This window comes from Stegostoma tigrinum, chromosome 1 (assembly GCF_030684315.1).
Source record: "Stegostoma tigrinum isolate sSteTig4 chromosome 1, sSteTig4.hap1, whole genome shotgun sequence".
Lineage (NCBI taxonomy): Eukaryota > Metazoa > Chordata > Chondrichthyes > Orectolobiformes > Stegostomatidae > Stegostoma > Stegostoma tigrinum.
Window position 1 is genome coordinate 104,912,582 of NC_081354.1, and position 17,382 is coordinate 104,929,963.

General features: G+C 42.4%; 1 protein-coding gene across 1 annotated transcript in view; it reads right to left on the reverse strand.

Moving 5' to 3' along the window:
• nfxl1 (nuclear transcription factor, X-box binding-like 1) overlaps positions 1–17,382 on the reverse strand; it is a 146,258-nt gene that overhangs the window by 39,829 nt on the left and 89,047 nt on the right. Inside the window, exons 16-18 of the mRNA XM_048542041.2 lie at positions 12,576–12,713; positions 9,227–9,393; positions 3,957–4,026 (exon numbers count right to left, since the gene is read on the reverse strand). Of these exons, the coding sequence (XP_048397998.1) occupies positions 3,957–4,026; positions 9,227–9,393; positions 12,576–12,713 (375 nt within the window). The remainder of the gene's footprint in view (positions 1–3,956; positions 4,027–9,226; positions 9,394–12,575; positions 12,714–17,382) is intronic.

Genomic DNA, 17,382 nt, shown 5'->3' on the forward strand with positions numbered 1-17,382 from the left:
GAGATCGGTATGACAGGTCGGCACAACATCGAGGGCCGAAGGGCCTGTGCTGTGCTGTTATGTTCTATGTTCTATTAAGACTAGACGATGACAAGACCATGGTATCTTGACGTTGCTGCCCTACTCACATCAATAGACATACCACTATTAAGAGAAACACTGGCCACACTACTCAACCAAGAACAGGATCCTAGTGCCACCATTTCTACAGATAACATGTAAAAGCTATTGGACCTGTGCCTCACCCCCCACTTCACCTTTAACAGCAGAATATATGAACAGATCAACTGGACACCGGACTGATAGCTCAAGCGGCAATGCAGAGACTTGCAAGTACGGCCTTTCTGCTAATCCAACCAAAACTACGGATACGTTATGTGGTCGACACCTTTGTCATTATTAAACGGACCAACTGGAGGAGACACATGAACTAATAAACAATACCCTCACCGGGATCAGATTCACCAGACAGAAGAACAAAAAGCTCCCATTACTGGACGACATGCTGGAACACTGGACCAATGGAGAATTCCTAACAAAGGTACATAGGAAAGCCACACACACTGACCGAGTATTGAATTTCAACAGCAACTACCCTGACAGATACAAAGTTGTGTGAAAATATTATTTAAATAGGCAACAACACACTGCAACAGCACAGAGCTACGCCAAAAAGAGTACCTCTTCCAAGTATTCAAAGACAACGGATATCCGAAAAACTGAGTCAAAAATACCTATTACACAAACAACACCCAGAAGATGATATATGCTCCAACACACTAAATCACACTAGCTTACATCAAGAATACATCTGAACTGAACACAAGACTCCTACAACCACTGTGCATCAGAGTAGCACACAAACCCACATCAACACTATGCCAACTGCTCACCCGAACCAAAGACCAACTACCGACGATGGGCAGGACCAATATCATATACAAGATTCCCTCCAGAGACTGTGACAAACATTATATTGAACAAACAGGAAGGAAATTAACCACAAAGGTTCACAAACAGAAAGACACAACCAAAATGCACTCATCTCCATTCACATGGATAAGGAAAACCACCAATTCAACTGGGACAACACCAGGATCCTGGGACAGGCAAAGCAGGGATAAGCACGGAATTCCTGGAAGCCTGGTTCTCTACTAAGAAAGCCATCAATAAACATATAGTAGTAGACCCCATATACACTCCAGTGTGAAAAGAAACCGGAAGTGAGGTAATCCAGCTCAATGGACACCAGAGTTTAAATAACGAGCAGGAAAACACAACAGCGCTTCATCGGAGGCTGCACTGATGTTGTTACCCTGCAGAGCAATAAAACGTCTGCAGAACAACGCACCAGCTCGGCGAGCCAACCAACCACTGCGTCCATATTCAGAACTACAAATCTACTCTAAAACCTTCCGGGGAGCAAGAATTTATAGGCACAGAACAGAGCACTGATTTGTGGTATGAGTGCGGAATGTCTATTTTCTCCTAAACTCCAGTTTACAATAAACAGTTTCAATGCAACGTTAAAGTAAAGTTAAAGGTAAACTTAAGGAATGACAAGGGAGCCCAGCCAGGTGGAATGCCAGTCTTACAATAATTGTGGATGCTTCATATGACCTAGACAAACCCAGGTTCAAGAAGCATCAATTACTGTACAAGCATAATCTCCAGGTTTTGGAGCATGAGCTGGAGTCACAAACGGTGTTGTAATGAGAACAGAGGTCAGTTTCACGGAAGGGTACTTACTGGATATTAAATATTTGTGATTACAAAGTGCATTCTAAAGATAGGAAAGGAGGCTGGGTGGCATTTTTTTTAAGTTAAGGTGATCGCTGCAATGTAGGGGATATGATATTCCCTGAGGAAATTTCACTATTTTTCATTGCACAAGTTGGCTCGAAGATGTCCCTATAAGAAAATAAGATGTAGGAGCAGAAATAGGCCTTTCTCAGCCGATCAAGTCTGTCCACTATTCAATGACAGCATGGCTGATATGATAATCCTCAACTATCTACCCTTCCCTGTTAGATGCAAAATCTTTTTCATAATTCCTCTTTGCTTCTTTTATTCACTTTGTCACCTCCATTATGAAACTATTTGTTCAGCTTGGATTTTTATGGCGTTTTCTGCCTGATAACATGCCCCAAACACATCTTTCACTTTTTATTTCATGCATGGGCATGTTGGAGCATACAGCCTGTTTTCGTGCTGTATGACTATGACTATGACTGCAAAATTGTAAACATTAACCTCTTGTTGAAGAAAGACTGTAAAAGGTAAACCCAGCAATTAGAGACCATTCAGCTTAACTTTGTTGTGATGCTGGACGGAGACTCCAGCATCGGTAGTTCTTACTACCTCAGCTTGACTTTAGCGGTGGGGGGCGGTCTTTGAGGAACAATAACGAAGGATAGGATTAACAGTCCCATGGAAAAGTATGGTTTTATTTGAAAGAGTCAGCATAAATTTTAATGGAAAATCTGGTTCAAGTAACCTGCTTGAGTTTTTTCCAAAGAGGTACGAGAGGGGGTTGATGTGGTGCATACGAGAGTTTCAACTGGGATTCGATACAGTATCACACACAGATCTATTAGAAAGTTACAAGCTACATTCTAAAAAAAGAGACATAAGCGACACAGATGTGAGACTGCCTGAATAATTGGAAATAACACAGGTAAATCAGTTTTTTTCTGGCTGGAAGGTGGTTTGTAATGGAGCTCTTGGGGTCAGTATTGAAACCCTTATTTTTTCTGATACAGTATAAATAATCTAAATCTGGTGTGCATGGGACAATTTGAAAGCTTGCAGATGATGCAAAAGTTGGAAGCATTGAAACCAGTGGAGGAAGGCAGTGTCGAACTTCAAAAAGACAATTTTTTGATTCACCTGAGGACTGAGCGTGCCTGGCTGGCGAGCATTTATTTCCTGAATCTAGTTGCCCTTGAGAGGTGGTAGTGAGCTGCCTTCTTGAACCACTGCAGTCCATCATTAGTATTAACAAGTTGATGGAGCAGGAGGATTGATGGCAGATGAAGTCCAATGCAAAGAACTGTCCAATGCGAGGTGATAGATTGTGGTAGAAAGCACATGGCAGTATAGAATAAAGGGTACTATTCTAAAGAGACCTGGGTGTGTACATGCATAAATCATTAACAGTAATAGGACAGCTAGAGCTTGTAATTAATAAAGCATACAGTGTTCTAGGCTTCATTAACAGGGGTATGGAAGACAAGAGCAGCAAGGTTAGCCTGATGACACGTTAGATTTCATTTGAGCATTGTCTGCAGTTTGGAGTTCCACACTTTACAAAAGATGTGAACACATTGGACAATGCAGAAGAGGTTTATAAAAATGGTTTCAGCAATGAAAAATCTATATTTATGACGAATTGTTCGAAGAATTAGGAACACTATACCAAAGAGAAAGCTAAGCACAGATCAGATAGAAGATCTTAAAATCACAAAGAATCTGGACAGTGCAGATATGAGAAACTATGTCTGCTCACAAAAATCAAGAATTAGAGGGCAAAGAATTAAACCTTCACAAAAGAAGCAAATGCAAGATGAGAAAAAAACTCCATACTGCAAGTAGTTAGGGTCTGCAATGTGGTGCCTAGAAGCAAGGTGCAGGAGGTTCAATTGAGGCATTCAAAAGGGCATTGGGTGATTATTTACACAGACACAATGTGCAGGTTTATGGTAAAAAGGCAAATCATCACTGAGTTAAAATGGTCGGAAAGCCTGTACAGGCACAACAGGTTGTGAGGCATTCTGCAACACAATTCTCTTATTCAGTGAAATACACCCAATCACAATTACCTGTGTTGCATTTGTCAATTATTTGTCCATTCTGCAAGTATAGCAGATAATAGTCCAATCCCAGATGTTTGAATATTGTAATTCTTAGCAAAAATGCATAGATACTTAACTTTCATATCAGGTGTTGTAACTTACCTGTTTTGGACACTGATTTTTGCAAGAATTAAGGACAATTTTTGTTTCTTCATCAGATGCAGTCATTTTCCTAAGAGAATACAGACTACATTTACAAAAGAATAAAAGGCACAGCAAAACACAGTCTTCATAAGAAAGGGTTAAAAAGCAGCATCTACGTGGCTTTATTGCTTTCACTTCTAAAACATCAATCTTACTTGGTTTTTGCATCACAGCAACCTCAATCCTCATTCTATGTCACGTATCGCCAAAAATCAGTGTCCCTGCCAGCAGTAAGCTTTCAGATTTGCCACTGGTCCCAGGCCGTGGGTTTGCGTATCTCTTCAGGGCCACTATGATGCACTTTAAGCTCTTTCCTGCAGTCCTGACAGCACCCACCACCAAGCCTGGATTGTGCAGGTGTCGGCCATTCAGATTAGCCAACAGCTTCCAAGGATGGGGGTATCCGCCTGTTAAGGTACAGAAGATACTCTCTCCACTAATTTAGCGACCCACAGGGCATAATGATGACTACAATGCAGGCTTCCTTGGTCAGGTCAGAAAATTGTCTGCAGTTTTGGGTAGATGATGGCAGTAGGTGAGTGGATGAGAGGATAGAGAGGGAAGTTGCCCAAATTATGCCCATGGTCAAAAAAAAATCCATAAGCTCCACATTGCTAGACGTCTGAAGAAAACCTAAGAGTAGAGGATGCGTTAAAGAGGGTAATGGTGGTAATAAGGTTACTATAGGCCTTCAGGACATTGCTAGAGCAGGAGTCACTTTAGACTGAAGTCTGTAAAAATATCACAGCACTTCATCAGGTAACTAATGGCAAAAACCAGTGTTTGTTGCTTTCATTCATTCTTTTGGCATAGGCAGCATTTATTGTCCACCCATAACAGTCCTGGAGGTGGTGGTGGTGTGAGCCGTCTTCTTGAACTGCTACAGTCCACATGCTGTAGGTTGACCCACAATGACCAGCAACAGTGAATGAATGGGAATATATTTCCAAGTCAGGATGTTGAGTGGCTTAGAGGGGAACTTGAAGGTAATGGTGTTCCCATGTATCGTCCTTGTCCTTCTAGTTGGAAATGGTTGTTGGTTTGGAAGGTGCTATCTAAGGAGCTTTGATGAATTTCTGCACTGTATCTCATAGATAGTCCACATTGCTGTTACTGAGCATTGGTGGTGGATGGAGTGGATGTTTGTGAATGCAGTTCCAATCAAATGTGCTGCTTTGTCCTAGATGCTGTCAAGCTTCTTGAGTATTGTTGGATCTGATAGTGATTGAGGGAGGGTGATAAGCAAAAGGACTGCAAGAGACAGGGCAGGCAGCAGATGGCTAACATAATGGAACTGGAGGAGGGAGGAGGGGCGAGAGTAATTAAAGCAACAAGGATTAAATGATCTTGTCAGAGAAGGAATGCACTGGTTGATGGATACATAAAAGACTGACAAAAATAAGGGGATAAGAAGTTTACAACATGGTACATCAGTAACAGTCAAATTGCACAAGTGTTTGGGAATGACCATCCACAGCAAGAAGAATGTCAAATTCTCCCTTGACATTCATTGAAACTATCGTCTTTCAGGGTCCTAGTATCAACACTGTTGGGGGTTGCCATTGACAAGAAATTTGTCTGAAAGAGCATTTGGCTTCATGAACAAATCAGAAGCGAGAAATTCTGTGCTAAGTCGTTCACGTCCAGACTCTCGAAGGACTGCTCATTACTGTAAAAGCACAAGTTCAGGAGTTTGATGGAGTACTCTGCACTTGCGTGGGTAACACAGCTCCAACAACAGATGCTGCCTGCACCATACAGTTTCACTTATAAAGTGAAACTGGGCAGCTGTCTCTGCCTGCTCCAGCTCCACTGAACTTATCTCCGCTTACCTTGACTCTGTTTTCTCCTCCCCCGGGTCCAGGAACTTCCCACCTACGTCCAGGACACCATACATGCCCTCCACCGCCTCCAAGACTTCCAATTCCCTGGCGCTCAACACCTCATCTTCGCTATGGAAATCCAATCCCTGCACATTTGTATCCCATATGGATGGCCTAAAAGCTCTCCACTTCTTCCTGTTCTGCAGGCCCAATCAGACCTTCCTCCACTAATACCCTCATCTGCCTAACCAAACTCATCCTTACCCTTAACTTCTCCTTTAACTCCCCCCACTTTCTACAGACTAAAAGGATGGCCAAGCGCACTCGCATGGGCCCAAGCTACGCCTGCCTCTATGTAGGAATCGTGGAACACTCCCTCTTCTGCCGCTACACCGGAATATCCCCTACCTCTTCCTCCGCTAAATTGATGGCTGTATTGGTGCTGTCTCGTGCTCCCATGAGGAGTTTGAACAGTTCGACTTTTAACACCTTTCACCCAAACTCAAATCACCTGGATCATCTCCGATACCTCCCTCTCCTTCCTGGGCACCTCTGTCTCGATCCCTGACGACCGCCTCCAAACTGATATGTAGCGAGTTTTTAGAAGATTTGTAGCTCAGGTTGAGTTTCTGGATGCGAGTTTGCACGCTGAGCTGGAAGGTTAGTTTTCAGACGTTTCGTCACCATTCTAGGTAACATCATTAGTGAGCCTCCGGTGAAGCGCTGGTGTTATGTCCTGCTTTCTATTTATCTGTTTAGGTTTCCTTGGGTTGGTGATGTCATTTCTGATATGTACTTCAAGCTGCCGACTCCCACATCTACCTGGGCTACACCTCCTCCAAACCACCTTCCTGCAAGAATGCAATCTCCTCCTCCTAACTACTACGCCTCCCCTCACAAGATGGGGTGTTCCACTCCCCGACATCCCAGATGTCCTCCTATTTCAAGGACCATAGCCACCTCCTTCCAGCGATCAAAAATGCCCTGAACTGCATGTCTTGCGTTTCCCGCACCTCTGCCCTCACATCCCATCCTTTCAACAATATCAAAGACAGAATTCCTATTGTCCTTACACATCACCCCACTAACCTCTGTATCCAACATATCATTTCATGCCACTTGCGTCACCTAAAATCCGACCCACAACCAAAGAGGTATTTCCCTCCCCACCCCTATCTGCCTTTCATAGGGACTGTTCTCTCAATGACTCCTTCGCCCACTCCACACTCCCCACTAACCCCACCACACACTGCACCTTTTCCTGGAACCGCAGGACGTGCCATACCTGCCCCTACACTTCCTTTCAAGGCACGAAACAAACCTTCGACATTAGACATGGATTCACATGCACATCTGTCAACTTGGTCTGCTGCATCTGCTGCTCCCATAGTGGCCTCCTCTACATCAGAGAGACCATGTGGAGACTCGGAGGCCATTTTGTACAGCACCTGCACTCTGTTTGTGATAAACGACAACACCTCCCAGCCACAAACCATTTTAACTCTCCCTCCCACTCCCTGGGTGAAATGTCCATTCTGAGCGTCCTCCAGTGCCACAATGACACTACCCGCAAACTGGAGAGGCAGCACCTCAGAGGCCTAGAGCTTGATGGCCCAAACATGGAATTCACCAGTTTTAAAATCTTCCCACCCCGGCTTCATCCCACATACAACCCTCCCTCTCATCCCTACCTCCTTGACCTGACACCGCCTGTCCACCTTGCCTCCCACCTATCCGACTCTCCCACCTCACTGACCAAAACCCACCACTCCCCACCTGCACTCACATATCACCGTCCCACCTACCTTCCAGCCCTACCCCTCCTCTCTCTATTTATTTCTGAGCTCCCTTAGCCCTCCCCATTTCTGAACAAGGGTCCTGACCTGAAATGACAACTTTCCTGCTCCTCTGATGCTGCCTGGCCTGCCGTGTTCCTCCAGCTCCACACGGTTTTATCTTGGACAGCCTAGTGTTGTTTTCCTTAGAGCAGAGGAGATTGAGAAGAGACATATAAAATGATGAAGGATATAGGACAGAAGAGCAAATGGAGAGATCAATGACCAGGCAGAATAGATTTAAGTTAGGAGCAAGATGTTTGGTTCGGCTCTTAGAAAATCATTTTCACCCAGAGGATGGTGGGAATCTGGAATTCACTGCCTGAAAAGGGTGGACGAGGCACTGAGTTCCATATTAACATTTAAGTTTGGATGTGCACGTGCGATGTCAAGGCATGGAAGACTACAGGGCTGTGTGCTGGAAAATGGGATTAGAATAGTTAGGTGCTTGTTTTTTGATTGGCACGGATACAGTGGGTCAAAAAGGTTGCTTTCTGTGCTGTAGATCTTGAACTCTCAAAATATTTGGCATCATCCACCATAAATATCTTGCTTGACCAGCACACACTCCACCACCTATGCACACTGACAGCAGTGGCTGGCAAATCCAAGATGCATGTAACTACTCACCCAGGGCCCTCTGATGGCAGCTTCCAAACCAGCATTTCTACCATCTATAAAGGACAAGGGCAAGGCTATACTATTTGCAAATTCCCCTCCAAGCTACACAATATCCTGACTTGAAATCATATTGCTGTTCTTTCACAACTGCTGGCCCAAAAGTCCTGGAACTCCCTGCTGGGTCTTAGCATGATGGGCCAGGTGGATTGCAACAGTTCAAGCAGGAGTTCACTGTAACATTCTCAAGGGAAATTAGGGATGGACAACACATGCTGGCTTCAGCATCAACAGTCATATTCGATGACTTTTTATTTTAAATTTCAAGATGAGAATGAGAGTTGAAAGGGAGGCATGAATTTAAAGAAAGGACGCTAGGAGGGTTATGACGATGGGAATAACTGAAAGTATGGATTTGTTTGATGTAACAAAAGGAGGAAAGTTATGAAGGTATAGCTTTGGAGAGTTAGATAGGAAGAATTTCTAAATATAATACATGAGGGTTAGTTATAACTAAAAGGCTTGAATGCAAAGATGCTGGAGATGTAGGGAGAGCCCCTAAGTTGTGATGGAAATGAGGGCCCGGTGTTCATCAGTAGTTTGGACACTACAGGTATTCAAAGTGTAGTTGATCGGAATAACCAGTAAAATGAAGGCAGTTGCACACAAATCAGTCACGTTTCTACAAGAATCTGAAGGACATACGCACAAATACTGATGGCAAAAGACTGTTATTGTTGAATGTCCAAAAATTCTGGAGGGAAAGGTGAGCTGGGCTAAGAGTGGGACACTAATTGCTGCTTTCTATGTTCTTTTTCAGCATCACTGGAGCTAAAATAATGGAGTTCAAATGACCAAGTGGATTCAGTTAAGGATTTTTCCTGCTTGGCATGGCACACTTCACTTTCACAGAATCGCAAACGTTTGACCATAGCTGCTAGTTTGTACTTACGTGCACTCTACATACAGGGTTGTGATTTTGCAGTGACATTTTACTCTGTTCATCTGTGAACATGGGGGACATGCACCAACATGGCATGGCAGAGTACATGGGTGGATACAACCAGATGGACGGGGTTTGGTACATCCTTCTTCACATGTCTGACATTCTTTGCCAGCCTGTTCAAAACAAAACTTTAGTGTAATGCAATATTTATAGAATTAACAAAACAACATTAATGAGACATAAGTATTAATGCTGAGCGCATCCAGACCCTCATCAGTTTGCTAGCTGTAATATTTATAGGAATAGTTCTAAGAAATATCCTCAAAGAATCAGTCTTGAGTTAATCAGTTATACTAACTGTATTAACATTAGTTTGTCGAAACAGGAGCCAATATATCAGTTAATCCTTAACCACCATGAAAGAACAAAAAACAAACTTGCTAGCCACATTAGATCAACGGAAGTGTGTAGTTGTAAAAATAGTTACACACTAGTAATTTTTAAAATGGTATCATACTATTAGAGAGTGTCCACTTTAAAGCAGCAACATATCTGCAAATGCCTCTATAGGACCACCCACAAATGTGACAAGGTATATACACTAATCACAGTTGATACACCTTTGAAAGCGCTCATGCCATAAAAGTAAACATATTTCAAGTCTGTGTATCCACTACCACTTAATCAAGGCAGAAAAGCATCAAAATTATACCACAGTCAGGCTAATTTATCAACATGCATGCATACACCATATAAATCAGTATTGTAAGTGTCCAGTGACAAAAGCTACAATATTCTATTTTTGATGGAATTTGGTTTCCAAATGCATAAATCTGCATTACAGTTAAATTCTGTCGCTATTATTTAAAAGAGATAATGGGAACTGCAGATGCTGGAGAATTCCAAGATAATAAAATGTGAGGCTGGTTGAACACAGCAGGGCAAGCAGCATCTCCGGAGCACAAAAGCTAACGTTTCGGGCCTAGACCCTTCATCAGAGAGGGGGATGGGGAGAGGGAACTGGAATAAATAGGGAGGGGGGGGAGGTGGACCGAAGATGGAGAGTAAAGATGATAGGTGGAGAGAGTATAGGTAGGGAGGGGATAGGTCAGTCCAGGGAAGACGGACAGGTCAAGGAGGTGGGATGAGGTTAGTAGGTAGATGGGGGTGCGGCTTGGGGTGGGAGGAAGGGATGGGTGAGAGGAAGAACCGGTTAGGGAGGCAGAGACAGGTTGGACTGGTTTTGGGATGCAGTGGGGGGGGGGGAGAGCTGGGCTGGTTGTGTGGTGCAGTGGGGGGAGGGGACGAACTGGGCTGGTTCAGGGATGCAGTTGGGGAAGGGGAGATTTTGAAACTGGTGAAGTCCACACTGATACCATTAGGCTGCAGGGTTCCCAGGCGGAATATGAGTTGCTGTTCCTGCAACCTTCGGGTGGCATCATTGTGGCACTGCAGGAGGCTCATGATGGACATGTCATCTAAAGAATGGGAGGGGGAGTGGAAATGTTTTGCGACTGGGGGGTGCAGTTGTTTGTTGCGAACTGAGCGGAGGTGTTCTGCAAACCCCAAGCCGCACCCCCATCTACCTACTAACCTCATCCCACCTCCTTGACCTGTCCGTCTTCCCTGAACTGACCTATCCCCTCCCTACCTCCCCACCTGTGCTCTCTCCACCTATCTTCTTTTCTCTCCATCTTCGGTCCGCCTCCCCCTCTCTCCCTATTTATTCCAGTTCCCTCTCCCCATCCCCCTCTCTGATGAAGGGTCTAGGCCCGAAACGTCAGCTTTTGTGCTCCTGAGATGCTGCTTGGCCTGCTGTGTTCATCCAGCCTCACATTTTATTATCTTGCTATTATTTAAAATCTAGTTTTTGGATGTATGCTCCTATTGAGCAAGACTCTGCTGCAGATCTGGAGTCTCACATGGACTAGACTGGACAGTTTCCTTCTGTAAAAGGACATAAGTGAACCAGGTGGATTTTTCTAACAATTAAAAATGGATTTGTGGTGATCAAACTTGGAACTGCAGATTTTTATTGAATTCAGATTCCATCTGCCATGCCATGCTCCCTGGGTCTCTGGATTAACAGTCCAGTACAATATCACTAGGCTGTGACCTCCCCTAAATAAACAATGGAAACAAGCTGGAGTAGATAAAACAGGTTGTTAAAAGAAGCTCTGAAGAAAATAGAAGGTCTAACCATAATTTTCCAACCTTCAACAGTGCACTGCCGGAGGATTGGAAGGCTGCTAAAGTTGCAACTTTTCTTGAAAAGGAAATAAGGAGCATAGGAGAACGAGGGGTGACCTTATTGAGGTGCATAAAATCATGAGGGGCATCGATAAGATGAACGCATCTAGTCTTTTTCCCCAGGGATGGGGAATTAAAAACTAGACGGCATAGGTTTAAAGTGAGGGGAAAGATTTAAGAAGGACCTGAGGGCAACTTCCTCACACAGAGAGTGATGTATATATGGAATGGGCTGCCGGAGAATGTGGATTTAAAAAACATTTGGATAAGTACATGGATGGAAAGGGTTTAGAGGGATACGGACCAAACGCAGACAATTGGAACTAGTTGACTGGGCACCATGGTCAGCGTGGACCAGTTTGGGCCAAAGGGTCTGTTTCCATGCTATATTATAGTATGACTCTAATAGATCAAATAATTACATGACAGAGTCTAAACTGAATTTGTGGGCAAATTGTTGAAGTTCATCCTGGGACAAACTGTCATACTGAAAGGCAAAAGAGTTTTAAAACTGAGACATGGAGAATAGGAACAGGAGCAAGCACGTTGGTCAAATGAGCCTGTTCCATTATTCAATATGATTACGTCTGATCATCCAACTCGGTGCCCTGTACCCACTTTTGCCCCATACTCTTTGGTCCTTTTAACCCTAAAAACTACATCTCATTTGTTCCTGAAAACATTCAAAGTTTTGGCCTCAACCATTTTCTATGGAAGGGAATTCTCTGGATTCATCACTCTCTGCATGAATCAATTCCTTCTCAACCCTAAATGCCCTACCCTGGATCCTCAGACTGTAATATCTGGTTCTGAACTCCCAAAACATTGGAAACATTCTTCCCATACTTATCGCATCTAGTCCAGGTAGGTTTTTAAAGGTTTCAATGAGATTCCCTCTCGTTCTCCAGCAAGTACTGTCCTAGTCAATATAGTGTCTCTTGATGAGTCAGTCCTGACATCACAGGAATCAATCTGGTAAAATTCTCTGAACTGCATCTATAGCCAGAAAATTATTCCTCAGATAAGAGGCCAATCTGGTCACAGTTACACGAGGTGTGGTTTCATCAAGGCCCTCTGCAAGGCTAGCACAGTTTTGTTTTCATACCTTTTCTTTATCACCTTCATCGATTCCAGTTACTGGATGGCATTCTTTTGCACACTTGTGATTCTGGCAGGCCAAGAGTCTTCCACAAGGTCTACTACAAGAGTACGGCCCAACTGCATGACAAGGCAAAAGACTAACCTGAAACACAAAAACGTATGCATTACAACTGCCTTACCAGCAAGACACTCCCCGGTCAGATTTCAAAGCACAATTATGCTTGAGGAAAATATGAACTGTTCTTTGTAATGCTACTGGGGAAACATTCTGGAATTCAAGCTCTGCCACTCCTGAGTCATCATAAAAGTTAAAAGATTTTACAAAAGTATACAAAATTTCCCAATCTACCTGTCTTTTAGAGCCAGATTAACAAAGCATGGAACACGTTTCTCCACTTAAGGATTACTACTGTTTACGAATAAATAGATTCTAGCTACAGGTAAACAATTATGAACTGTCAACATAAACTCAACCAGCTTAAACTCTAACAGCACCACCCCGCTTGTAAAGCTTCCCCTACACACACATAGACAAATACCAAAATAAAAATGGGTGTTATGGATGGAAGGAAAGACTGTGAAGATATTTCAATGGTACCCATCTATAGTGTGTGCAGAGAGATCCTTTTGGCCTGATGGGACTTGTAGCTCTTTGACCTTAAGGGACTTTCCCCATACTTGCAGGAGGCACAAAGCAACTAGGTTCACACATATAGATTCTCCAACTTACTGGTTGGAAGCCACAGCTGACAATAACTGATGAGGTGAAATTAAGTCGGCTTTCATCAAGCACGAGGTGTATTTTCAGAGGAAAGGGCAACAACTCCCTTTCCAGAGTTCTGATGCTTTCTGGCAATTTTGTTCACACCCATAAGTAATTCAGCTACCTGGGAGCCAAACACAGTTGTTGGCAGGCAAAAGATCTTCGGCATCAATCCTTGATCGCCATTCTTTAGACTACTGGCTTATTGCTGGTCAAATCCCCATGCTCCAGTCCCATTGTAGTCCTTCCCCCACTGATTGAAAAAGGAGAAGTATAAACAGCATCTACAGTGAGTGACAGGTAATTTGCTTTTAAACAGCGTAGCAATTCTTTCCTCAATCCTTTAATTTTCACAACAGTCCTTTTCCCATTTCAGTCAATGAATATTGTATCCATTTCTTTATGAAAATTAATTCATACATAAATTGAAGAATTGGCTGTGAATCTCAACTAATAAATTTGGCATTTGCTTTAACAAATAAATATATTTGTTATTTCAAGATTGGGCTATTTACCATTTCTCTATGATAGAGATGTCACTATGTAAGAATTTAAAAGATTCCTATATTTTTACTAAGGAATGCATTAAAAAATTTAATCATTACAATCACATTCTTTCTCCTTCCTGGAATTCAAAATCTATTTTATAGTCTTCAGCAGCAGGCAAACATAAAAAAATCTTAAGAAAATGAGTGCAACAAATTGCAGCATTGTGGAATTTATCCATTTCTATCCGCCATGTAAAAACACATTCAAACAATTCACAAAGATTCAGCGTCCAAGAGAAAACTGCAGATATCTGATGATTTTACTGTTATTACATTTTTAATTCTGGTCACTTTAGAGAGTCCATTCATTAAATGATAGCGACAAATCTTTTCCTTCCCATATCTCACAAGCAAAATACACTCAAAAACAAATAAACCTTAGACTTTTTATGATATTACATAAATATCAAAACAGTTCTGCATTATTCAGAGCTACTTTAATGTTATTTCAGGCAAACGTACGGTTTAGGCTTATTCCAAAACACTCATAATTGAAATAAAATCAATAATTGCTGTCAAAACTCGAAGGTCTGGCAGCATCTGTGGGAAAAGAATAAAGTTAATGTTTGAAAACTTGTAGCCCTTCATAGCAGCTAGGAAAACATTTTGTGTTGAAGGCAAGTTGAGGAACAGGGTGTAAAAGATGAACAGATAGTTGGAGACGGAGCACAGACAGAAAGAGATATCAAAGGGCTAGGCAGCTAAAGAGATTATTGAGAGGTGGTGCAGCTATCCATTCTCTCCTTCTTAGAGTTCTTGTTATCACTTTCAGCCTCTCTTCTGTCCTGGCCTACTATCAATGATCCCCTCATCTGCTTAACCGTTTTCATTTCTCTCTCTCTCTACCTATTTGTGCAACTGTCCCCTCACCTGATCTTTGACATAAATATCACATTTTCCCAGCTGCTATCAGTTCTGAAAAAGTGTAACTAGATTTCAAAATGTTAATACAACTTTCTCCCCAGAGATATTGCCAGACCTGCTATGTTTCGCCAGCAATTTCTGTTTTTCTTTCTGATATTGCGTTCATCAACTGGGTCCACATTTCTTCGTAGCAAATGCAAGTCTAAATAAGATATCTTAGAATGTAAACCTCTACAGACGAACTGTAAATAAATACAAGGGTCTTTCTGACCCTTACTGTTCAAATCTTGCCCCTGATTTGACAGATGGATGTTTTTACAACTGCATGACTTTGAAAAATTCCTTTGGTGCAAAGGACTGACAGAACTAATGCCCAGTTGAAAGCAACTTGTGTCCAGTTATCCACTAATACTTGGGAACTTGTGCCAAATGAGAAGAGCTATTGCACAGGCTCACTGAGTGTCAGTCTAACATACGCATGCTCACAGAATCCAACCTTTTAACCAACTTCCCAGACTACTTCAGCACCATTTCTGAGGGTATCTTGTCCCATCGTCAAGACAGATCCACAGGAGGCTGCATTGTGGTAGAAGGGACATTAAGTGCAAAGTACTAAATTGGCAAAAGATTGATTTCTGTGATGATAATGGCTTCAGGAACATCAACTAGATCTAGATTATTCCACAAGATATATTCTTTCCAAATACACCTTGTCAACAATGTTTAGGATTTTATGTATTTCAATTAAGGTGCTTCCAATCTTCCAACTAAAGCCTAGAATGTTTGACCTGTCCTCAAAGACAATCAGTCCATTTCAAGTTTTAATATCATAAACCTTCTCTGAACTTTGCAACATATTGATATTCTTAAAATAAGGAGACCAATACTGTCTCTCTGATGAAGGGTCTAGGCCCGAAACGTCAGCTTTTGTGCTCCTGAGATGCTGCTTGGCCTGCTGTGTTCATCCAGCTTCACACTTTGTTATCTTGGATTCTCCAGCATCTGCAGTTCCCATTATTACAGACCAATACTGTATCAAGTACAACAGATCTGGTCTCGTCATTGCTCTGAATCTCCAGCAGCCGTAGCCTTCCATGTATTATCGATGTAGACTTCCTGAAAATCCATCTACCCAATTCACTTTATGTAGTTTACATAGGACACTTTTCACGAAATACAAATCAGATAGATTCACCCAGTTTTTCCTGTTGTAAAAATTATATTTATATCTGAGAATGTTTTGGTCAAGTTATCAAGAAGATACTTCACTGCTTTTATGGTGGAAGCCTGACATTATCTGAAAAAGCGATTGTCTTTTCTGCTCTAAGGAAAGTAACTAAGACAATATTTAGTACAGACACTGAAAATCATGAAGGATTTAGACAGAGTAAATAAATAATGTTTCAATGGCTGAAGACTCAATAACCAGAGGGCACAAATATAACGCAATCAGAAAAAGAACCTAAAAGGTGATAGGAAGAAAAACAATATAAAGCAAATGATTAGGATTTGTAATGCACTACCGGGTAAGTAATTGGAATGTCGTTTGAAAGGAGAAAAGAAGGAGAATTTGGTGGGGTGGGGTGGGGTGGGGGGGGGGGGGGGCCGGTGGTGGTTGGGGTGATGGTCAGGATGTAGAACTAACTGGATTTCTCTTTGAAAACAGCAAACACAGATTCAGTGGCCTGGGCAGTCTGGTTCTCTGCTGTACTGTTCTGGGATTCTTCCTCACTGAGGAGTCATATCACTTGGCTACTAATTCAAAGACCATCTCTGCATCCTCTCGAGTGTGATCATTTCCTTCCGAGAGTGTGGCAACCAGAACTGCATACAGTATCCAATCTGTAGCCTAACCTATGTTTTATAAAGTTGTGACAAGACTCCCTTGTTCCTATATTCTACACCTCAGATAATAAGGGCAAGTACCACATATGCCTTCTTTGTCAGGGTGTCGACCTGTACTGATACATTCAGGGTTCTATCTATGTGTACACCAAGGTCCCTTTGCTCCTCAGTACTCACTATGAACCTACATTTCTAATTATTAGATCTCCCAAAATGCACAGAGTTAAATTTCTTCTGCCATTACTCCACCCAATTTGCCAGCTGATCAAGATCAGAACGCAGCCCAAGACCATTCTTATCACTACTAACAACAGTGTCTACTTTCATGCTATTTGCAAACTTACTAATTACACCTTCTACATCCACATCTATGACTTTAAACGTAGATAAAACAGCAAGGGTTCCAGCACCAATTCCTGTGATACACCGCTGGTCACAAGTTTCTAATCACAAAAACAACCCTTCCCCATCACCTGTTGCCTCACACTTCAAAGCCAATGTTGGATCCAATTAGCCAACTTGCTGTGGATCCCACAGGCTTCTACCTATGAGCAACCTTCCATATGGGACCTTGCCAGACTTCATTTAAGACATTTTATGTAATCAATATCAACTGCATTATCCTCATCAAAATATTTAGTCACTTCTTCCAAAAAAAAACTCAATTAGTCAGACAGGATCTCCTTCTAACAAATCCGTACTGACTGTCTCTGATCAATCTCTGCCTTTCGAAGTATTGAATAATCTTGACAATCAGATTGTTTTTCCCCCAATTAATTCCCTACTACTGG